At 43.9% G+C, this 24,491-nt stretch overlaps 1 protein-coding gene and 1 pseudogene across 4 annotated transcripts; both read left to right on the forward strand.

Moving 5' to 3' along the window:
- Window positions 1-543: 543 nt before the first annotated feature.
- LOC132379520 (interferon-induced protein with tetratricopeptide repeats 5-like) lies at window positions 544-24,474 on the forward strand. Of its 4 annotated transcripts, XR_009507447.1 has the most exons (3): window positions 13,940-14,458; window positions 15,434-15,522; window positions 19,090-19,124. XR_009507447.1 is itself a non-coding variant. In XM_059947501.1 (2 exons), exons 1-2 carry the CDS (start codon window positions 661-663, stop codon window positions 20,558-20,560), a joined length of 1,476 nt encoding a protein of 491 aa, XP_059803484.1. In that variant the 5' UTR covers window positions 544-660; the 3' UTR covers window positions 20,561-24,474. The 4 variants fall into 4 exon arrangements, 3 of the variants coding, with proteins under 3 accessions (XP_059803484.1, XP_059803483.1, XP_059803485.1); XM_059947501.1 differs by lacking the exons at window positions 13,940-14,458; window positions 15,434-15,522 and adding an exon at window positions 544-665 and having other exon boundaries at window positions 19,090-24,474; XM_059947500.1 differs by lacking the exon at window positions 15,434-15,522 and having other exon boundaries at window positions 13,963-14,458; window positions 19,090-24,474.
- Window positions 7,552-11,362, forward strand: LOC132379522 (interferon-induced protein with tetratricopeptide repeats 5-like; annotated as a pseudogene).
- Window positions 24,475-24,491: the final 17 nt, after the last annotated feature.

Consider the following 24,491-nt stretch of genomic DNA (forward strand, 5'->3'; position numbering starts at 1 on the left):
AGAACATACTAACACTGTACGTTGAAGTTTCAGCCCAGTTCTCTGGCCTCATGAGGCAGTGGTTCTACTTGCTGTTCCACTGAGTCAAATTTATTTGCCTTAGTTGTCGACACCTGCACACTGAAGACAACTGTACACATATTTCAACTAAAAGCCCTCCAAGAGTACATCCGAGTAACGAGCAATCATTTCAGACTTGAAGTCCATCAAACCTATTGATGCTTCCACCACCTTTCTAGAAAGCTTTTCAGATGCAGCCTTGCAACAAGAAAGGCAATTTGTTATCAGGGAGCTTTACAGCAACAATAAGTACAAGTAAATGTTTAAAAACCATAAGAAATAAGTGCAGAATTAGGCAAATGACTCAACTGTGAGAAGTGGTAAGTAGGCAGAATTCAGATCAACCAATCAGATAAGGTCTTATGGCCATATGCTTTAACTCTGTTAGTAAACCATACAGCATTTGTAATTGGCTCAGCGTTGGGAAAGAAAACTGCATTTTAGTTTCACTTCCTAGTTTTCAACTCTCTTCACATTCAGAAATCAGAGCAGAAATTGCTGAGGTGGAAAAAAAATCATTGAATATCCTTTATGATCCTATCAAAATCAAAGTGCAACTGAGCTGTAAAGGAAATTTAACGTGTTTATTCAATTCAGAAAATGAGGTAAAGAATATTGCAACCTATTTGGCATTTAAGTTTACTGTACAGGCAGAGCATGGTAAGGGAGTGTGCTTACATAAACTATGGGGAATAAGTTATTCTTTTTTCCACAGTCATGAGAAATTGAGAAAGACTTGATTAACGTTGCTGTTATGTTTTTGAGGTGGTTGCTAAGATCAGTGGGGTGAATCACACCCTGCCACAGATGAGGGAGAACTAACTTGACAGAGGAGGTAGACTCGGGGTAATTTGGGAGGTGCTGCACTCCTTCCGCCACTGGCAAAGAGCTTCTGTGCACTCTGACTGCATGGACTCAATTTTCTCAGGGCCAATCAGAACAATCAGGGTCAGGGAGTTGTCAGCAACTTCCAGCATCTGGCATGAGGAACAAAGGGCCAGTGACCCATAGGTACACGAGCTGGCAAGTCCAGAGTGTCAGGCCTAGTGTTCGGATTCTCCTCGTTGGTGAGCCTGCCATTTGAGGCCTGGACTTCGAATCCTCATTCATCATCATTAGTGAGTTCTTTTCAAAGATCAAAGCCCAAATGGCAATCAGAAGGCAGGGAAGATGACCAGAGCCCAGAGTCTGCGAATCTCAGCGAGTCCACTGGAGAAGTGAAAGACTGCGAGTCCTAGTGCACTGGAGACTGCCTGTCCCAGGGATGGAGGACTGTGTATGGGTGTAGGTGGGGGCAGGGGAGGGAGAAACAGAGCTGATTTTACTGGCATTGTTTTGCCACTTGCTGCGTCCTGTGTTGCCCTGCTGAACATTGTGGGCATGCTATGCCAACACCCGAATGTGTGACAACACATGATGGATGCTATGAGCACATCCTTGGGTGTTTTGGTAATTAGTGTAAACAACAGATTTTAAAGCATGTTCTGATGTACCTGCGATAAATAAATCTGAATCATATCCCAGTTGAAGGGGTGAAGAGACAAAGATGCCCAAAAGACAGTGGGGCAGTTGCAAATTTTCAAGGAGGCTTTCAGCATATTATTAAATATTTTCCATTGTCCCCTTCTTAATCTATCTGCTTTGACAGAGTTCAGGATATAATGTTCTTCAGGAACACGTTGCAGGGACGTGAGTAACATGCATCATATAGCTGATCATGTTAGGACTAAAGTTCGGGGGATTCTGACCTGGGAGAGGAGAGCAATGTTGATTTGTTTATTCTTGCAGCGTATTTGGAGAATTTTGTGAAAACAGGTTTGGTGGCATTGCTAAGTGATTTGAAGTTGCTCAATGTACATATTGATGCACCACCAAATAACTCTCGGAGACGTGAGGTGAGATATAGGCTTTTATTGGCTGGAAGAAAGAACAAGCAGCAAGTGACCACCACACTGCATCCTGGAGACTGAGGCTGGGGCGGTGTCCCCAATCGCCTCTATACCGGGGTCCATGGGAGGAGCCACAGGAGCAGTCAGCGGGGGGGGGGGGGGGGGGGGGGGCGTGTCCAGGTATATGTAGTTCACCACATTCAACCCCCTGCCTTTGTATTTAAAAGAGAGAAGTTTCTTACAAGTATATTTACAGGTTAAGTCTATCAGGTGGTGGAATCTGTCGCTGCGATCTACGTAGCACCGGCTGTGATTGCACAGGTGCCGGTGGTGATTGCACCGGAGATGATGGTTGTGCTGGTTCCGGCCTAACTGAAGGTGTCAGCCCACTAGGCATCAGTGATCCCTCATGGGTGTGTGAGGGACCTGGTATATGCGTGTGCGAGGCGCCCGGTATGGGAGTGTCGTGAGGAGTCTGTGTAGGGCTCGGTGTGCGCGGTGTCACCTCGGGTACAGGGTTCATAGTTACCGGAGAGCCTTCAGGGTAGTGGTCTGCTGCTCCTGCAGGCACCAGGTTGCGGATGGAGACCGTGTCCTCCCGCCCATCAGGTAAGACCACGTAGGCATACTGGGGGTTCACATGTAGTAGGTGAACCCTCTCGACCAGTGGGTAGTATTTATTGCTCCTCACATGTTTCCGGAGCAGCACTGGCCCTGGGGACGTCAGCCAAGCTGGTAGGGTCGTCCCAGTGGCAGAATTCCTGGGAAAAAAGAATAGGCGCTCGTGAGGGGTGGCATTGGTGGATGTACATAACAGGGAATGGATGGAGTGGAGTGCCTCGGGGAGGACCTCTTGCCATCGAGAGACCGGCAACCGCTTTGACTTAAGGGCTAAAAGTGTGGCCTTCCACACTGTGGCATTCTCCCTCTCCACCTGTCCATTTCCCTGGGGATTATAGCTCGTGGTCCGACTAGTAGCAATGCCCCTAGCCAGCAGGTACTGGCGCAGCTCGTCACTCATAGCAGGGATATCCGAACAGAGTGAAGAGCTGGTGCAGGGCTTTTATGACGGACGTGGCAGTGGTGTTGGGGCAGGGGATGGCAAAGGGGAACCGCGAGTACTCGTCGATAATGTTGAGAAAGTAGACATTGCGGTCGGTGGAGGGAAGGGGGCCCTTAAAGTCAACACTCAGTCGCTCAAAGGGGCGGGTGGCCTTGATAAGTTGTGCCTTGTCAGGACAGTAGAAGTGCAGTTTGCACTCAGCGCAGACTTGGCAGTCCCTGGTCATCATCCTGATGTCTTCAAAGGAGTAAGGCAGGTTCCGGGCTTTCATGAAATGGTAAAATCGGGTGAGCCCCGGGTGGAAAAGATCTGCCTGGAGGACATATAGCTGGTCGAGCTGTGCGCTGGCACACGCTCCCTGGGATAGGGGCATCAGGGGGCTCATTGAGCCTTCCAGGCCGGTACAGGATACCATAGTTGTAGGTGGAGAGTTCTGTTCTCCACTGCAAAATTTTATCATTTTTGATTTTGCCCCGCTGTTGGTTGCTGAACATGAACGCAACTGAGCGTTGGTCGGACAGCAAGGTGAACCTTTTGCCGGCAAGATAGTGCCTCCAGTGCCTAATGGCTTCCACTATGGCCTGGGCTTATTTCTCCACCGCGGAGTGCCGAATTTCAGGGCCTTGAAGGGTACAAGAGAAGAAGGCCTGCCTGCCTGATTGAGGGTAGCAACCAGTGCAAAGTCACTCTCTACTTGGAAGGGAGTGGTCTTGTCCATCGCATGCATCGTTGCTTTGGCAATGTCCCCTTTAATGCAGCTGAAGGCTGCGCGGGCCTCGGCAGAGAGGGGAAATGTGGTGGACTTGACCAGGGGGCGGGCCTTGTCTGCGTAATGAGGGACCCATTGGGCGTAAGAGGAAAAGAAGCCCAGGCACCGTCTGAGGGCTCTGAGGGTTGTGGGAAAAGAGAGTTCTAACAGGGGGTGCACATGGTCTGGATCAGGACCAATGACCCCGTTCTCCATGACATACCCAAGGATAGTGAGTCAGGTGGTTCCAAACACTCACGTCCCCGTTATAAGTAAGGTTCAGGACTTTGGCCACTTGGAAAAATCATTGGAGGTTGGTGTCGTGATCCGGCCAGTCGTGACCACAGCTGGTGATGTTATCCAGATAGGGAAATGTGGCCTTCAGTTGGCACTGGTCCACCATCCAGTCCATTTCCCTCTGGAAGACAGAGACACCATTCGTGACACCAAATGGGACGCGCAGGAAGTGATAGAGCCTGCCGCCCGCCTCGAAAGCGATGTAGGGTCGGTCCTCTGGGCGGATGGGGAGCTGGTGGTAGGCGGATTTCAGATCTATGGTCGAGTACACTTTGTACTGAGCTAACTGGTTGACCATATCCGCGATGCGGGGTAGGGGGTACGCGTCAAGCTGCGTGAACCTATTGATGGTCTGGCTATAGTCCACGACCATCCTATTTTTCTGCCTGGTCCGAACAACAACCACCTGGGCCCTCCAAGGACTTGTGCTTGGCTCAATGATCCCCTCCCTGAGCAGCCACTGCACCTCTGACTGAATGAAGGCCCTGTCCCCCGCGCTGTACCTCCTGCTTTTAGTTGCCACAGGTTTACAGTCAGGGGTCAGGTTGGTGAACAGCGGTGGGGGAGGGATCTTGAGGGTGGAGAGGCTGCAAGTGGTGTCAGTAGCTCAGCTGTTGGCATGGTGCTGGGTGGGATGTGTGGTTCAGTGTGTGTGTGTGTGTGGTCAGTAGCGGGGTATATAGCGGTCCCACAAAACTGAGGATTCCTGACAGTGAGTGGTGGGAGGGGCCCGTCATATGCCATAGTCACACTTTCAAGGTGGCTGTGGAAGTCCAGCCCCAATAGCACAGGCATGCACAGTTGAGGCATGACCAGTAACGCAAAGTTCCGATATTCTGTGCCCTGCACCACCAAAGTTGCTACACAACCCACCCGGATGTCTGTGGAATACGACCCAGAAGCCATGGTGATCCTCTGGGTTACCGATCGTGTCACGAGTCCGCAGCGTTGCACTGTGTCCGGGTCAATAAAACTCTCAGTGCTGCCCATGTCAAACAGGCAGCTAGTCCTGTGCCCCTCCAGCAGGATGTCCATCATTGACCTTGCAAGCTGGTGTGGGGCGCTTTGGTCGAGGGTTACAGAGGCCAGAGATGCATTGCCGTCTTGGTGCCCGGTAAGCACCCGTGGGTCGGGGGCAGGGCGAGGTGGCGCTGACAAAGATGGCCACCCCCATGTCTCGCACGCAGCGCAGTCCGACCCCACTTGTGGTTCAGACATACAGACCTTGGCGAAATGGCCCTTCTTTCCGCAGCTGGAGCAGGTAGCTTCTCATGCTGGGCAGTGTTTTCGGGGGTGCTTTTCGAGTCCGCAGAAGTAACACTACGCGGACTTGTGAATGGCAGCAGCTGTGGTCGGTTTCAGGGAGTTTGTGGATTCGTGACTGGCAGCAGCTGAGGTCGATTCGCTCGCGGGTGGTGGGGTCTGCAGCATCCACAGAACCGGCGGGGGATCGCACTGCTGGACAGTATCAGCGTTGTGCAGAGCAGCCTCCAGCATGTTGGCCATCTCAATCGCCGAGCGTAAGGTAAGATCGGCATTTTCCAGCAGCCGCTGGCGCACGTACACTGACCTGATCCCCGTAACAAAGGCGTCTCGTACCAGGAGCTCCGCATGCTGTTCTGCAGTCGCAGGCCCGCACAAGTGTCTGTAGGGCTCGGACAAACTTCCCGCTCGACTCACCAGGCTGCTGCCGCCGCGTCGCTAAGCGATGTCTTGCGTAGACGGTGTTCACCGGCCACAGGTACTGCCTTTTGAGGGCGTCCAGTGCCCCTTCGTAGGTCGGCAGCTTCCTGATAAGGGAGAATACTTTCGGGCTGACCCTGGAAAGGAGGATTTTGTGCATTGTGGCAGGCTCAGTCACAGGAATCACTTCCAGGTATGGTTGGAAGCATGCAAGCCAGAGTTCAAAGGCAACAGCTGCTTCGGGAGCTTGAGGGTCCAAGTCCAATTTTTCCAGATGTAAAATACTCTCCATGTTTTAAAACTTCCAGCCAATAAAATTGATGCACCATCAATAACTCTTGGAGACGCGAGGCGAGATATAGGCTTTTATTGGCTGGAAGAAAGCACAAGCAGCAAGTGACCACCACACAACATCCTGGAGAATGAGGAAGGGTCTGTGCCTCCAATCACCTTTATACCGGGGTCCGTGAGAGGAACCACAGGAGCAGTCAGCAGGGGGGGCGGGGGGCGTATCCAGACAGGTATATGTAGCTCACCACACCACCTCCAGGTCTCAGAAGAGAGCAACGATAACAGAGAGCTGAGAGTGCATGGAACACCCTGCCAGGGGTGGTGGTAGAGGCAGATACATTAGGGGTATTTAAGAAACTCTTAGATAGGCAAATGGATAATAGAAAATGAACTACGTAGAACAGAAGGGTAAAATTAATCTCAGAGGAGGTTACGATGTTGGCACAATATTATCGCGGGCTGAGGGGCCCGTACTGTGCTGCAGTGCTCTATGTTCTATAATCACTGCTGCTAAACCACGGGTTTCATGCCAGGTCTACGAGTTTGAAGTTCAAGTACTCTTTTCCTCAAGTAACCTAAGACAAGAGTGGCTTGCCATTTGGCCACTGAGCATGTGCAAATGCAAGCCTTGTTGGCGTATTGCAGCTTGACCACTGAGATTCAGCTGATGTTGATGTGTACTTTGCTTTGAATTTAGAACATCGAACAGTACAGTACTAGAACATGCCTTTCAGCCCATGCGGCTCTGTCACACTAACTAAACAAGTAACTAACTAAGCAAATCCCTTCAGTCTACATAATATCCATACTCTGCACTCTCTGCACATTCATGTACCTTCGAAAGAGCCTTTTAAAAGCTTCAGTCTTAATTGTCTCTTCTGCTACCCAAGAGAATGCATTCTAGGCACTCTCTATGCTGTACATCTGGAATGCACTGCTCGGAAAAGCAGTACATCTCCTTTGAAGTTACTGTCTCTCACCTTAAATGCATGCCCTGTAGTATTAAACATCTTTATCCTCAGGAAAAGATACAAGCTGTCTACTCAATCTATGCCTCTCATAATTTCTATAGATTTCAGCCAGGTCTTCCCGCAGCCTCTGCCACTGCAGAAAAAGTAACCCAAGTTTGTCCAGCCTCTCTATTTAGTACAAATATTCTAATCCAGACAGCAACCTAGCAAATCTCTTCTGCACCCTCCCCAAAACTCCCACACCCTCCCTATAATGGGCCAATGAGAACTCAATGCAATGTTGCAGATGCGGTTTAACCAGAGCTTTATAAGACTGCAACACAATTTCCTGACTATTGAACACAAGACTGTGAATAATGAAGGCAGAGATCCCATATGCCTTTTCTTTCCACACTGTGCAGCCACCTTCAAGCAGTTGTGGACTTGGACACCAAGATCCTTCTGTACATTAACATCAGTCCTGCCTCTGTCCTGTTACATTTGACCTCAAAAAGTACAATGCCTCACAGTTGGCTGGATTGAACTCTGCCTGTCATTTCTCAACTCATATCTGCAACTACTCTATATCCTGCTGTGTCCTTTGATAATCTTCTATAGCTGAGCAGTTTCTAAATGTTGAACAGTTCCTATTAGTTCTGAAGATTAGCTCCATTCCACTGGGAATTTTGTTGGAGGCGACTTAGAACAAAGCTAGGACATAGATGGTGGCTTGTGAGCAATACTAGGATAAATAGACACAACAGCCTCTTGGGGGCCAACCAAAGGTGTTTTTTTTTCTCTTTATTAAATGTGCTTTTTTATCATACATCCATACAGGACTCCAATAACAACCAGTAGAGCAGGTCTACTGCAACAGTGAGCTGTTTATTGTTTGGAGTAGCCATCCAGCAGTTTAGAGGAGGAGAGGCCAGTCACCAGGCCACGAGAGGAGAGTCAGCCCATCAGGCCTCAGGGGGAGGTGACCGGGGTGCAGGCTGTGTTGCTGCCTGCTACTCGAAGGCACCGGAGCTGGTGTGCGAATGCAACGTGTAGAGGAACTGTGAGTGACTGTATTGGACGTTTCTTTTGCGATCCCGAGGCATGGCTGGCCATCGATTGCCGCGGGCTGTTTCCCTTGATTGGTGGTGAGACAGGAAGCTAGGCAGCAGTGTCAGCTCAGTTGCAACAATGACTAGAACTCAAGCAGCAGGCTTGCCTGCTGCACAGTCCAGGTGAGGAGCGGACATTGGAAGCGGTGTAATGTGGCGTCCATGCTCCGTTGGGCTGTGGCTTCTCCCGTCAGTGCTGCCCTCCATTGTTGGATCAGTAGAGTTACAAGCAGGATGCTGGGAATCATCAATTTGTGGGACTTATCGCTCGGGGTCTTGGACTAAAAATGTGTTTTCTTGCGTGACTATGTTCTTGTTTTTCTCTCTCATTATTTTGAATGCATGTGTACTGTAGGTTTTTGCACCTTGGCCTCAGATGAATGCTGTCTCATTCAGCTGTATCCATGAATGGTTTGAATAATAATTCATTTTGATTTGTTTGATAGAAGTGCTGAGGCAATTACACAAAACCTGCTTAAAACAAGCTTTCACTGGAATTGTCAGTGACGCAGATGCTTTGGTTCAGATCATGGCCTGTAGACATCATGATGCTTATCCAATTAACACACACACACATGCGCGCACACACACTTTTCCACACTGATCTCTTTTCTTATTCTCATTAACACATTGAGTTCAACAATATCAGAACAGAAACCCATGCAACACGCCTGATCTGTTTATGCTTTGTACATTTGGTATTGAATAGCCAACCTTCCTTACATGAACTAAGATGAATTTTCAAGAATTTTGTCCTCTTTCAGCAACTCACAGAGAGAATTAATGAAAGAGAAGCTCGATCAGCTTCAGTGTCACTTCATGTGGAGCCCCCAGAAAGAAAATGTTGACTTGGAAGATGTGATGTACAGATTGCAAGATTCTATCCAACTGAATTTGAAATATAAGGCAAGGTCCTACAACCAACTCGCTTTTGTAAACTGCCTGCAGGGCAACTATGAAGAAGCAATTCAAAATTTAAAGGAAGCTGAAAAGATTCTGAGGGAGGAGTACAAAGATGAATTTGAAAGAAGAAGTATCATCACCTATGGAAACTTTGCCTGGGTGCATTACCACATGGGACAACTGACCGAGGCCTAGTCCTATCTTGACAAGCTGGAGATGATCTGTAAACCGCTCAGTGATGGCCCTCGCTATACAGCAATGATACCCGAGGTGTACGGGGAGAAGGGATGGTCTTTGCTAAGGTCAGCTAGTCAATACTATGAGGAGGCAAAGGCATGTTTTGAGAAGGCACTGGAGGAAGATCCTGATAATACAGAATGGATGATGGGATGTGCTACTGTTTTGTTTCGCCTGGAATCATTTGCTGGTACACCAGAAAATCGTGAACGGAGTCAGTCAATGAAACATCTGCATCGTGTACTGGAGCTTGATCCCGATGACTCATTGGCCATGGTTCTGTTGGCTCTAAAACTTCAGGAGCTGAAGAAAAAGAAAGAAGCAAATGAATTAGTTGAACAAGCATTGCAGAAAACCTCTGATTATCCAAAAGTGCTTCGCAACGCTGCAAAATTTTACCGAAAGGAAAAGGATGTGGAAAAAGCAATCATGTTGTTGAAGACAGCATTAGAAATTTCCCCACATTCTAGCGTCCTGCATGACCAATTGGGCATGTGTTACAGAATCAAACTACTTGAATTAATTGCCAATCCTCTGAGCAAGGATCCTCAGAACCCAGAATTCCAACAAAAAGCAGATTTGTTCAATCAATGCAAATATCACTTTGGAAAGGCATTTGAGCATCGTCCAAAGACAGCTGTTAAATCACAACTGGATTTTGCTGACATCTGTCGAAGAAATGAAGAGTATTCCAAAGCAGAGGAGATCTATAGTAATCTTTTGAAATTAGTTGATATTCGCCCAGAAAATATACAGAGAATATGCTTAGAGGCTGGTTTATTTCAACTGTACCAGAGGAAGTCAGAATTCAATGGCATCAAGTTGTTACAGAAAGCCCTGAAGATTGAAACTCAGTCAAAGCTCTGGAAAAAGGGTTGTGAGCATTTGGAGAAATGGGCAGACAGGAAACTTTGTAGGAATCCACATGACAGCATGGCCCTTGGTGCCAAAGGGCTACTGCATCAACTGGGCCACAACAAGTCCAAAGCTATTGAATGTTATGAAAAGGCCTTGGAGTTTGATCCTGGCAATGAAGAATATCTCAGCGCTCTCTGTGAGCTACACCTTTCCTTAGAGGACCGTAATGATATTTGAAAGGTGAAATGATTTCACTGGATGTGAGGACAGACTTGTAGGATTTCTTTACTAAATATATATCATTTTTAAATGAGAGTTTTACTTGTGAATATGTTATTTTAAAAGACAACCTTACTGTAACTACACCTAACCCTTGTGTTATTTCAAAGATAGTGACACTAACTGGTCTTGTGAACAAACTGAGTTTAGTTGCATTTCTTTGGACATTCAATTAAATCTGGGAAGAAGGAAAGCTGAAAGTATGGAATTACAACAAACTCATCCAAATGAAAAGTCCTGACAAGTTTTCACATCAGATTGTTTAATGCATTATCCTATGAACATAATTGGGAATTAAAGTAGAGTCTGTGCCTGACTCGACCAAATGAAAGGATTGAGCAAATACACATTCTTTGCAGTGTGGGTTCAACCTGCTGGGACAGCTGGAAGATTGGAGGTATGTAGGATTGTAAGCAAGTTTGTGTGAAGAACACCAAAGTAGTGAAATTTCAGAGGGTGTCAAGAATAGAGATGCAATTGAAGTTTACAATCACAGGCTGTGGATTTAATGTATTTCCAGGTTTTCATTTGGAATGACAAATAATGTCAGCAGAAGTAAAATATGGATAACATAAGGGCAATGCATTTCTCTGACCTGACCAGGTTCAGATAATGATGTTCACCTATCATTCCCGTAACTGAACAGTGCAAATGTGACCATGTTTCCCCTTCAGCATTCTTTTGAAGACCCTGACCTGGAGCTACACGCTGACTTTGGTCCTTTGTGGGACTGGAACCCGCTCTCGGGATTTCATAGCTGTCTTGTTGTTCGGTATCAGAGGTTGTGTGCCCAGAGACCCGAGATCTTTGAGATCTTCTGGCACAGAGCTCAAAAAAAGCTACGAAACGGACTTTTGACGTTGTAAACCAGCGAGTTGTTTGTTATATCACCCTGCTCACTGAGAAAATGGAGACACCTCCTTCTCCATTAATAGGGAGAGAGAGAAAACCTGTGGTATGTCATACACCGGGTGAAACGCGAAGTCTATGGGATAACTCCAAGTCTGTGACTTTGCTATTACTTTGCTAACACTTGAGTGCTCGGCGAGTGCCGATGCTTTTATTTTGCTGGTGGGGGGGAGGGGTGACTGTTACTTGCTGCTGCTTATGTGCAGGAGGGAGGAGAGCTGGGGGGGTGGACTTAGGGGTTCTAACATTTAACTGTCGTCCATCCTTTGGGGCACACCTCTGTTTTCGTGGATGGTTGCAAAGAATAAGTATTTCAGGATGTATATTGTATACATTTCTCTGACATTAAATTGGACCTTTGAAGATGTGAACCTTTGAAATTCCTTGCAAGTGGTGCTACAGGCAGATAGAATTATAAGGAAAGCTTTTGGCACAATTACCTTCATAAGTCAATGTATTGAGTACAGAAGCTGGGATGTTATTTGAGGGTGTGTGACATTTTGGTGAGGCCCAATTTGGAGTATTGGTGACCAACCTACAGGAAAGATGACAATAAAAATGAAAGAGAGCTGAGAAAGTTGACAAGGATGTTGCAGGACTCCTGGACCTGAGTTATGGGGAAAGGTTGAATAGCCTGGGACTTTATCTCCTACATCGTAAAAGACTGAGGGGAATTTTGATAGAGGTATACAAAATTATGAGGGGTATAGATAGGGTAAATGCAAGCAGACATTTCCACTGAGGTTGGGTAAGTCTACAAATAGAAATCATGGGTTAAGGGTGAAAGGTGAAAGGGAACATGAGGGGGAATTTCTTCATTCAGATGTTGGAGAGAGTGTGGATTGAGCTACTGGTGTAATTGGTGGATGTGGGGTCAGTTTCAACACTTAAGAGAAATTTGGGAGGGGTCAGTCAGCTATAGTCCAGTTGCAGGTTGATGGGACTACGCAGATTAATGGTTCAGCATAGACTAGATGGGTCAAAGGACATGTTTCTGTGCTGTAGTGTTCTATGACTCTATCCTTCAGTAACTGGTTCACACCAGATCAAACTCCTTGTGCCATAAATTCATATAGATTGTTGTGAATTCTCTGAACTTTCAGAGACAGTACCTTTAGGTTTGTTACACTTTGTTCTGCTATAAACTCCTTTGCTGCTGGATGATTTGTTCTTCACTCACCTGAAACAGAAGTCCTCTAGTTTTGACCACTTCCACCATGGCTGTCCACTCATTATCTACCTATCTATGCCTTTCATAATTTTATGCACCTCTGTCAAGTTGCTTCTCGTCCTCCAGCACTCCAAAGAGAAAAGTCCTCATCTGTCTCAACTTTCCTTGTTCCCCACAGACCCAATGCACAGAAGCTCCCTTACGTCACTGCCTGCAGCACAGACCACTGTGCAGAATCTATGCTGTAGTTTCTGAACATCCTTTTATAAATACTGAAACAGTACCAGATAAGTGAAGTAAATTTCCGTTTAGAGTGTTAGCTTATTAACAGGATTCCCAAATGCATTTAGACAATGGGACCTTAACTCCATAAGGTACAGAAGCAGAATTAGGGCATTTCACCCATCGAGTCTGCCCTGCCATTTCATCATGGGTGATCCAATTTTCCTCTCAGCACCAATCTCCTGCCTTCTCCCTGCATCCCTTCATGCCCTGACCAATCAGGAGTCTATCAACCTCTGCCTTAAAAATACATAAATACTTGGCTTCCACAACTGCCTGTGACAAATAATTCCACAGATTCATCACTCTCTGGCTAAATAAATCCCTCTTCATCTCCATTCTGAAAGGACACCCCTCTATTTTGATGTTGTGCCTTCTGATCATAGACTCACCCATCGTAGGAAACATCCCCTCCACAGCTCTCTATCAACATCTCTCACCATTTGATTTGTTTCAATGAGGGCACCCCTCATTCTTCTGAATTCCAGTGAATACAGGCCCAGAGCCATCAGAAGCTCTTTATAAGACAAGCCATTCAATTCTAGAATTGTTTTTGTGAACATCCTTTGAACCCTCTCCAGTTTCAGCTCATCCCTTCTAAAATATGGTGCCCAAAACAGTTCACAAACTCCAGTTTAGGCCTCACCAATACTTTATAAAGCCTCAACATTACATCTTTGCTTTTATATTCATTTACCATCTTCCATAAATCCAAGGTCAAAAGGTTCCTTTACCACCTCAGCCAACACAGAAAGCTCCAGCCAAATACTTCAAATCTACACAGATACCTTTTAAAAGTTACTCGATTTGATGATTAAACTTAAAATCAAAGTAACATTTACTATATTTCCCTCCCTCATCAGATCCTGCACTCTGAGGACCACTGCACACACATGTCAACTAAAAGACTACCAGAGATGCATCCAAATAGCTAACAGTCATTCACAGCTCTGAGACCGTCAAAGCCGTGATGTTTCAGCTATCCTTCTAGAAATATTACTGAATGCAAAAACTAATGAAATTAAAACTAGCAAAAGAAGGATACTAAGGAGTATAATAATGATGTAATAGTGACATTAACAACCTTTGGTGTGAGCATTCCAATTAGTGTATTTAATGTTATTTAAGCATTTTTAAGCCTATTTAAGTGTATTTAAGTGTTCTTAAGCGTTCAACAAAAAATATTATTCTGGTTGCTTCCAGACTAAACTGACCAAAGACAAAGCATGAGTACATAACTACACTCTTCGCTTCTAACATGCCCAAAAACACATGACAAATTACCCATAATAAATGCAAAACACAAAATACAATACAGACAGACCAGAAGATAGATACATGGCTCCTACAGAGCTGGACAAAGAGAAATTTATCATAGCTAAAAAAAACAAAGCAAATTACGTATATGCCGAATCAAAAGTCAAAGACTACCAGATGGTATTCAGATTAACCAATCAGCATGAACTTCGTCACAAAACTAGACGGTATTTATCATTGGCTCCAGACAGCTTTGAGTCAGCGTGTGCTTCTGAACTTCGATTTGAGGAAGGAAGCTGCATTTGAGTTTCACTTTCAAAGCGTCATTTCGCTTAACATTAAGAAAACGCCCTACAAGTAAATGAACTGGAAAACACAAAGCTTCGAATACCTTCTTTATCAGCTCAATATTAAAAGTGGAGGTGAAGCTATAAAAGGAATTTGAGGTGGTTCCTTCAATCAAGAAAATGAGGTAAAAAAAACAATAGTACAGTACTCTTTCTGGGTATATGTTTACCAGTGGAACATTGTACTGATTATATAGTTCTGACCTCAGTGGTTGGGAAGATGCTAGAGTCTATTGTTAAGGATGAGGTGATGGAGTACTTGGTGACACAGGACAAGATAGTACAAAGTCAGCATGGTTTTCTTCAGAGAAAATCCTGCCTGATGAACCTGTTGGAATTCTGAGAGAAGACTACAAGTAGGTTAGATAAAGGGAAAGCAGTGGATGTTGTATATTTGGACTTTCAGTAGGTCTTTGACAAAGTGCCACAGGCGTGGCTGCTTACCAGGTTAGGAGCCCATGGTATTACAGGAAAGTTACTAACATGGTTAGACTATTGGCTGATTGGTAGGGGGCAGTGAGTGGGAATAAAATGATTCTTTTCTAGTTGGCTGCCAGTGCCTAGTGCTGTTCCGCAGGAGTTGGTGTTGGGACCACTTCTTTTTATGCTGTATGTAAATGATTTAGAAGATGGAATAGGTAGCTTTGTTACCAAGTTTGCAGATGATATGAAAATAGGTGGAGGGGCAGATAGTGTTAAGGAAACAGGTAGGATGCAGAAGGACTTAGACAGATTAGGAGAATGGGCAAGAAAGTGGCAAATGAAACACAATATTGGAAAATGCATGGTCATAAACTTTGGGGGTAAAAATAAATGTGTGGACTTTTTTCTAAAAGGGGAGAAAATACAGGAATCTGAGGTGCAGAGGGACTTGGCAGACATTGTGCAGGACACCCCGAAAGTTAGCTTACAGGTTGAGTCTGCGGTGAGGAAGGCAAATGCCATGGTGGCTTTCATTTCAAGAGGGTGAAAATATCAGATCAAGGATGTGATGCTGAGGCTTTATAAGGCATTGGTGAATTGAATTGACTTTATTACTTACATCCTTCTTGTACTTGAGGAGTAAAATTCTTTACGTTATGTGTCCATCTCACCTTCAGTATTGTGAACTGATTTGGGCTCGTCATCTAAAAAAAAGATGTGCTGACATCGGAGAGGGTTCAGAGGAGGTTCACAAGGATAAATCCAGGTATGAAAGGGTTATGATATGAGGAACATTTGATGGCTCTGGGTCTGTACTTGCTAGAATTCAGAAGGACCAGGGGGGATCTCATTGAAGCCATTCAAATGTTGAAAGGACTGGACAGATTAGATGTGGAAAGGCTGTTTCCCATAGTGGGAGAGTCTAGGACAAGAGGGCACAGCCTCTGCATTCTTCTGGAAGAACACAGCCAGTCAGGCAGTATCTGTGGAGGAAAACAATTGTTTATATTTTGGATCAAACTCCAGCATCAGGACTGTAGTATGTACATCCAGAGGTGCTGCTCAACCCACTGAGCTCCAGCAGATAATTGGTTGCTCCAGATTCCAGCATTTGCAGTTTCTTGTGTCTCCTTACTCTCTTTCTACCTGGGAAAGGTTTTCTCTTGACAATGCTCAGAATAGCATGAATGTTTCAAGTGTCACAAATGGTCATGCAGCTTCAAGGATGGGGATTTTAGCCTAGGAGAGGGCTTTGGTGTTTATTAGCTTATTCAGCTGGAAATTTTGGGTGACTTTGCAAAGAGTATATGTTGGTGTCTTTCCAGTGCCAGGAGCTGCCTAACAGAGACTCTGAAGCATACTGTACAGCAGAGATAAGCTAGTTAATTTTGTTTTATGCTGGATTTGACATCAGTCACAGAACGGTACAGCACAGATACAGGCCCTTTGGCCAATATAGTATGTGCTAAACCATTTTTAACTGCCTACTCCCATCACCCTGCACTGGGACCATAGCCCCAACCATCTATATACCTACACAAGTTCTCTTAAATGTTGAAATTGAGCTCATATACACCACTTGTGCTAATAGCTCATTCCACATTCATGCGACTCTCTGAGTAAAGAAGTTTCCCCTCATGTTCCCATTAAACATTTCACCTTTCACTCTTAACCCATGACCTCTGGTTGTAGTCCGACCCAAATACAGTGGAAAATTATGTAAACATGCCATCAATCTGTGATATTAGTGCACCTTGTTTGCTTTACATTTTCCTTTCCATTTTTATTTCCCTCTGCACTCATCCAGCTAAACACTTTTGCAACACCTACACTATCAGTTCCCAAAACACACAAATTCCTTGATATTTCTTTCACATATTTATCTGTCTCCTCTGCAACTATAACCGGTGATTTGACCTGCTCCTCAACTGAGGGCAGACAGTTCTAGGGAATCCCTAAAATAAATTTTGACACAGCACTGCTTTTAATATCCAGCCACTAGTTTTGCTAGTTTGTCCACTTGTTCATGACTCTCTCACTATTGAAAACATCTCAACATCTACAAAATTTCCATAAATGCCCAAAGATTTTAAAGCAGCTGTCTACCGGTCAAACGTACAGAGTATATCCAGCACTTTTGGTTTTATCTTTAGATTTTCAACATCTGTTTTTTTTTTACTCATTGTCCTTTCAACATTTGCACTGTCAAGTTTGCTGAGGGTCTTGATTGTGTAAATAAGATCACTCATCACTCCTCAAAAGAGGAATCAAGATCCTCAAACTCTCTAGCCTCTCTTGGTAGGTCAATCCCCTGATTCCAGGATTTAGCCAGCTACATTCCCTGCAATTATATCCTTTTTTAGTTAATGTATCCAAAAATCTGAGCAGTTTTCCAGATGTAACTTTCAATACTCTATGAAAAAAAATCCCATTTCTTAAACTGACACTTCCTCAATTTGGGCGAAAATGCTGTTTGTATTCATAATCACTTGTTGGATCTGCCTGCGGACTTGTTGTGTTTGTTGTGTATTCCCCTGCCAACAATTTGCCTTATCACCGCTGATATCAACAGTGTCAGATAAGCATCACCACTGAATTATTAACTTTCTCCAAAGTCGCGCTGTGGAGCCAAAAGCCTATGTTGAGAATCCCCCACAGAACAGACTCACAGAAGTCCCTTTACTCGTATTGCCCGCACTCTGAAGGTTACTGTGCACAACCCACACTGTGCTTCTGAAGCTCCTCTTAGAAACATCCAAGCAGTAACAGGTCAGTGAGCTGACCATTTCATTTCATCTTAAAAATTTCTCTTTGTAACAGGCTTTACAATTACAATTAGGAAGGGTGATTGACACCTCTGAAGGTGGCATATTTAGTATTTCAACAAAGTCTGAATTCTTTATCTAAATGCTTTGAATCTATAAGAATATTTTTATAAATGTTACGAGATGGCATGATTAAATTTAAATCTGGATTTGAAATATAACTACCAAAGAATATAGAACAGTGTAGCATCAGAACAAGCAGCTGATCCACATTATCATGTTGTACTACTTAACAAGTGATTAAACGTTGAATTAAGCTAAGCCCTTCTGTCTACCCACTATCCATATCCCTCCATTCTGTACATAATCATTCCATTAAACAATGATTTAAACACCTCTATTGTATTTCCCTCCTCCACTACCACTGGCAACACATTTGAGGCACCCACCCTCTCACTGTGGGGAAAAAAAACTTGTCCTGCACATCTTCTTTGAATTTACCTCCTTTCCACGTGAATGTATGCCCTTGAGTATTGACATTCTGCCTTTGGGGAACGAAAGCAGCTGTCTACTCCATGCTTCCCATAATGATAAAACCTTCCACCAAGTCTTTCCTCATTGCTTTGCTGATCCACAGAAGACAACCCAAGTTTCTCCAACCTCTCCTTACAAAACATACATGTATCCTGGTGAACCTCTTCTGCATCCTCTGCAAACCTCCACATCCTCTCAAACTGCAATGACCAGAAATCAATGAATAAATCTCTGACGTAACTTTCTGACTCTTGAACTCAACGGTTCCACAAATAAGGACAAGTATGCCATGCACCTTCTTCAGCACTCAATCATCTAGTGCTGCCAGCTTCAGTGAGCTACAAACTTGGAATCCAAAGTCACTCTGTACATCAACACTGTGAAGGGTTTTCCAGTCAACAGTGTACTCTTGTTTTACATTTGACCCCCCCCCCCCCCCAAAGTAGAACACCTCACATTTGGACAGATTAAGTCTTTGTAATTCTCAATAGCTGAACAGTTTCTATTAGTTCTGAAGATTAGCTCCATTCCACTTGGAAGACTTTTGGAGGTGATCTACAGCAATGCTAGGATGAAGTTGATAGAAGTGCTGTGGAAATAACAGAAACTTTTTCAAACTGGCTTTCACTGGAATTGTCCTTGCAGCAGACTTTTGGTTTGGATTGTGGCCCACAGATATAATGATGCATTTCCAAGGAGCAGGGGAATCTCTATTGCTGTTTGATGTGAGAACGGTCTTTTATTGCACCTCCCAACAGAGTATTTTCATAGTCCAAGCATCAGGCCTAACATGACTTAAGTCCAGCTTCCATTGCCTAGGTAGTGTATATCCATCAGTGCAAGTACACACATGCACGCTCTCTCTCATGCACACACACTCCTCGAACCTATCATCGTGTAATCCTGCCTCAGTCTCATTACCACACTGAGTACAATGACATGAGGTGAGGAACACACCCAACAAGACAGATCTGCTGACTGCTTATGAAAGTGAAGGTCAGAGATGGACTTTCATGAATTTTGTTCTCTTACAGCAACACACCGAGAGATCTGTCGAAAGAGAATCTCGTTCAGCTTCAGTGTCACTTCACGTGGGCCCCGCAGAAGGAAACCATTGACCTGGAAGATATGATGTACAGATTACAAGATTCTATTGATATGAATTTGAAGTATAAAGCTCACTCCTGCAACCAACTCGCTTTTGTAAACTGCCTGAAGGGCAACTATGAAGAAGCAATTCAAAACTTAAAGGAAGCTGAAAAGATTCTGAGGGAGGACAACAAAGATGAATTTGAAAGAAGAAGCATCATCACCTATGGAAACTTTGCCTGGGTGCATTACCACATGGGACAACTGACCGAGGTCCAGTCCTATCTCGACAAGCTGGAGATGATCTGTAAACCGCTCAGTGATGGCCCTCGCTATACAGCAATGATACCCGAGGTGTACGGGGAGAAGGGATGGTCACTGTTAAGATCTACAGCTCGATATTATGAGGAGGCAAAGGAATGCTTTGAGAAGGCTCTGGAAGAAGATCCTGATAATGTGCAATGGAACATGGGATATGCCACTGTACTGTTTCGGTTGGAAGCAATTTCTGGAACCAAAGAGAATCGTGAACAGAGTCAGTCAGTGAAGCATCTGCGTCGTGTGTTAGAGCTTGATCCCGATGACTCACTGGCCATGGTTCTGTTGGCTCTAAAACTTCAGGAGCTGAAGAAAAAGAAAGAAGCAAATGAATTAGTTGAACAAGCATTGCAGAAAACCTCTGATTATCCAAAAGTGCTTCGCAATGCTGCAAAATTTTATCGAAAAGAAAAAGATGTGGAAAAAGCAATCATGTTGTTGAAGAAAGCATTAGAAATTTCCCCACATTCTAGCGTTCTGCATGACCAAATAGGCATGTGTTACAGAATCAAACTACTTGAATTAATTGCCAATCCTCTGAGCAAGGATCCTCAGAACCCAGAATTCCAACAAAAAGCAGATTTGTTCAATCAATGCAAATATCACTTTGGAAAGGCATTTGAGCACCGTCCAAAGACAGCTGTTAAATCACAAAGGGATCTTGCAGACATCTGTGTTAGAAATGGAGAGTATTCCAAAGCAGACGAGATCTACAGTAATCTGCTAAAATTAGATGACACCCGCCCAGAAAATATGCAGACAATAAATTTAGACGCTGGTTTATTTTATCTGTTCCGGAGGAAATCTGAAGATGAAGGTATCACATTGCTAAAGAAAGCATTGAAGATTGAAATTCACACAAAGGTATGGAAAAGAGCTTATGAGCATTTGGAGAAATGGGCAAATAAGAAACTTTATAGCAATCCACATGACAGCATGGCCCTTGGTGCCAAAGGGCTACTGCATCAACTGGTTCACAACAAGTCCAAAGCTACTGAATGTTATGAAGAAGCCTTGCAGTTTGATCCTGGCAATGAAGAATATCTCAGTGCTCTTTGTCAACTACGCCTTACCCTGGAGGACCATAATGATGTTTGAAAGGCGAAATGATTTTACTGGATTGGAGGACAGATTTGTAAGATTTCGTACTAAATATATTCTGTTTATGAATGAGGGTTTTACTTGTGAATGTTAGTTTAAAGAACAATGTTACTGTAACCATAGCTAATCACTGTGTTTATTACAAAGAGAGTGACACTTCTAGTCCTGTGAACAAATCAAGATTAGTTCATTTCTTTGGACATTCATTTTAATCTGGAGAGAAAGTTGAATTTATAAAATTACAACCAACACATCCAAATGAAAAATCCTGACAAGTTTCCTCTTCAAATTGTTTAATGCATTGTTCCAATATAGTCACTGTTGTTCAAAGGCTCATTTGTAAGATTATTAATAATCATTTTCTAATTGACCAAAATGAGACTGTAAATAGATCTGCGTATAACTCATTTCTCAACATAATGATTTCAAAAAGGAACTTGTACACTTACAATGAATTCATCACCCAATTTAACAGAAAATTTGATTTGCCCAGTCTAGACGTGTTAAAGTCACCTTTGATTACAATCAAAGGACTCCCCTACTTTCTTGACCTCTGATTTGGTCTCTGATTAATTCTGTGACTCCATCACTTGTTTGAAAAGCTCAATGGAAGCATGGTGTCTGATAAGGGAGAGTCAACGAGGCTCTGTGCATGATAAGCCAGATCTAACCGATCTTGTAGAGTTTCTCCAGGAAGTTACCAGCAAAGTTGATAAAAGCAAGGTAGTGGATGTTGTCTACATTTGACAACACCTTGAGTGGAAGGGTGATCAAAGATGTTCAGTCACTTGGTAATCAAGATGAGGTCGTAAGTGAGATTAGAAGTTGGCTGTGCAGAAGCCAGAGATTAGTTGCAGATGTTTGTCTCTCTGACTGAAGGCCTGTGATAAGAGTTGTGCTGCAGGGATTGGTGTTGGGTCTGTTGTTATTGTCATCTCTATCAACAATCTGGATGATAATGTGGTTTACTGGTTCAGCAAATTTGCAAATGACAGCAAAATTTGACATGGAGTGGGAGCGAGGAAGATTAGGAATCTCAACCAGCTGGAAAAATGGGCTGACAAAAGGCAGATGGAATATAATGCAGATAAGTGTGAGGTGTTGCACTTTGGGATGCCAACCATGGCAGGTCTTATAGGGAGAGCGATAGGCACTGAAGTGTATGGCAGAACAGACTGATCTGGAAATATGGATCCATATTCCTTGCAAGTGGTGTTACAGGTAAATAGCGTTATAACAAAAACTTTCGGCCCATGGACCTTCATAAATCAATGTACTGAGTAGAGAAGTTGGAATGTTATTTGAGGGTGTATGAGATTTTGGTGGGGCCTAATTTGGAGCATTGTGTCTAGTTTTGATGAGCTGCCTACAGGAAAGATGACAATAAGATTGGTAGAACGCAGAGAAAATTTAGAAGGATGTTGTGGGACTTCTGGACCTGAGTTATGGGGAAAGGTTGAATAGCTTGGGACTTTATTTCCTCCATCGCAGAAGACTGAGAAGATTTGATAGAGGTATACAACATTATGAGGGGTATAGACAGGGTAAATACAAGCAAGAGCTTCCACTGAGATTAGGTAAGACTACAACTAGATGTCATGGGTGAAAGGTGAATCGTGGAATGTGAAAGGGGACATGTGAAACGACAAAGGGAACATGAGGGGTATCTCTTCATTCAGATGTTGGTGGGAGCATGGAAGGAGCTGCCTGCACAAGTGGTCAGTTTCAACATTTAAGAGAAACCTTGATAGGAGCAGGAATGGGGTGGGTCAGCAGGCTATGGTCTGCTTGCAGGTCGATGGGACTAGGCAGATTAATGTTTCGGCACACGCTAAGTTCATGTTTCTGTGCTGTAGTGTTCTATGACTCTATCCTTCAGGAACTGGTTGACACCGGATCAATTGCCTCATGCCAGAAATTCATATAAATTGTTGTGAATTATCTGAACCTTCAGCCACAATATCTCCCAGTTTGTTCTTTCTTTTCAAATCTTTTTATTATTATTATTCAAAAATAGCACAAGTACATTGAAGTAACAACACTTACAATGCCTCATAAAAGAGGAAATTGTCTTATGGATTGAAAATTGTGTGAATAAAAAAACCTACTAAGCAAGAAAAGTGAGGGAACAAAAAAGCTTGTTATTTGACGCTTTGCCCTGCTTTAAGCTCCCTTTATGTTGGATGTTGTTGTTATCTTCCATTTCTGCTGTTCTAACTTCTTCTTACTCTTTTGTTTTCCCATGGCTGAGTTCCCTTCACTGCTCCTATATCTCTGGAAAATTACAAACATGAGAAAATCTGCAAATATTGGAAATACAAGGAACACGCACACAAAATGCTGATGGAACTCAGCAGGCCAAGCAGCATCTATGGAAAGAGTAAAATGTCAAAGTTTTGGGCCAAGACCCTTCATCAGGAGTGGGAAAAAAGATTAAAAAATCAGAGTAAGAAGGAAGAAGTACAAGTATAGATTTATTAATCCACACCTTCACGTATTCACCAAGGCCACTTACAAAAGTCACAAAGAGCATTGGTCCCAGAATATCGATCAAACTTTCTTAGATCCCATTCAGCATGTCGTAGTGGATGAGCCAACCATTGGGAACCATGACGGGTGCAATCCTCTCTTCCGCAGTGCTTAGTTCTGACTAAACTTTTCTGAGGACCTGTAATCTCAAAAGAAGAGTGTAGAAGAAGTGTCTGCTCCAGAGGGAGTTTAGTGCAGTGGATTCCTGACACGTACTTACCTACTTTTAGTCGTCCTTACCAGCACTATTTTGCTCTGCCGGCTCACACTTAAACCGCAATGTGGTCTCCACTCTGAACGGGCCACACACTAATTTCCCAGTCTCCTGAAGGCACCACACCTACGGACCAGGCTCAAAAAATACACAGCTCGAGCTGCTGCGGGTGGTGGCACCTTCTGCACATGGGATTTTCTGGAACAGTGCAAGCTGACATGATCTCCCACAGGACGCAGAAAGTGACAACCCACCCACCTGCCTCCTCCTCACTGATATAAATAACACTGTCAGATAAGGCACCACTGATTTCCCTGACGCCCCAAAGCTGCAATCTTGAAAAAGCTGAGAGACTCACACAGACCCAACACACAGAAACCCCCCTTACCTGCACTAAAGATCACAGTCCAGAATCTATGCTCTGATTTATGAATGTCGTTTTATATATACGCAAGCTGTACAAGGTAAGTGAGTTAAAATTTCTTTTTAGAGGGTTAGTTTTCTAATAAGCTTCCCAAATACATTTAGTCAATGGGAACAGAGGAATCCTCCCCGATGGTTCATTCACCAGCTCAACTACCACAGAAAGCTCCAACCAAATATCTCAGCTCTACACAGATATCTCTTAAAAGTTACTTGATTTGATGATTAAACTTGAAATCACCCTAACATTGACTATATGCTCCTGACTCATCAGAGCCTGCACTCTGAAGACCACTGTACACATTTCAACTAACAGGCTACCAGAGATGAACCCACGTAGTAGGAACCCTTTGCGGCTCTGAGGCAATCAAAGCTATAATGTTTCAGCTATCCTTCTCGAAGTCTTACCAAATGCAGACTGCAACGATAAAAGACAATTGAAACTTAAACTAGCTTTACAAGGATACTAAGTGGTATAATAATGTTATAATACGGATGCTAACAATCTCAAGAGTTGGCATAAACATTCAAATTAGCATATTTTAAAGTATCTCAGTGTATTTAATGTACTTCAGCACTCAATAAAAAATATTAATTAATCAGACTGCTCCTCTGGTTCTTCCTTGACTAAACTGACCAAAGACAAAGCATGAATACGTAACAATATTCTTCACTTCTACCACGCCATGACCAATGTGACAAATTACATATAATAAAAGCAGACCACAAAATACAATACAGACAAAAATGGATAGACGGATC

The sequence above is a fragment of the Hypanus sabinus genome, chromosome 22 (assembly GCF_030144855.1).
Source record: "Hypanus sabinus isolate sHypSab1 chromosome 22, sHypSab1.hap1, whole genome shotgun sequence".
In the NCBI taxonomy this organism is placed as follows: domain Eukaryota; kingdom Metazoa; phylum Chordata; class Chondrichthyes; order Myliobatiformes; family Dasyatidae; genus Hypanus; species Hypanus sabinus.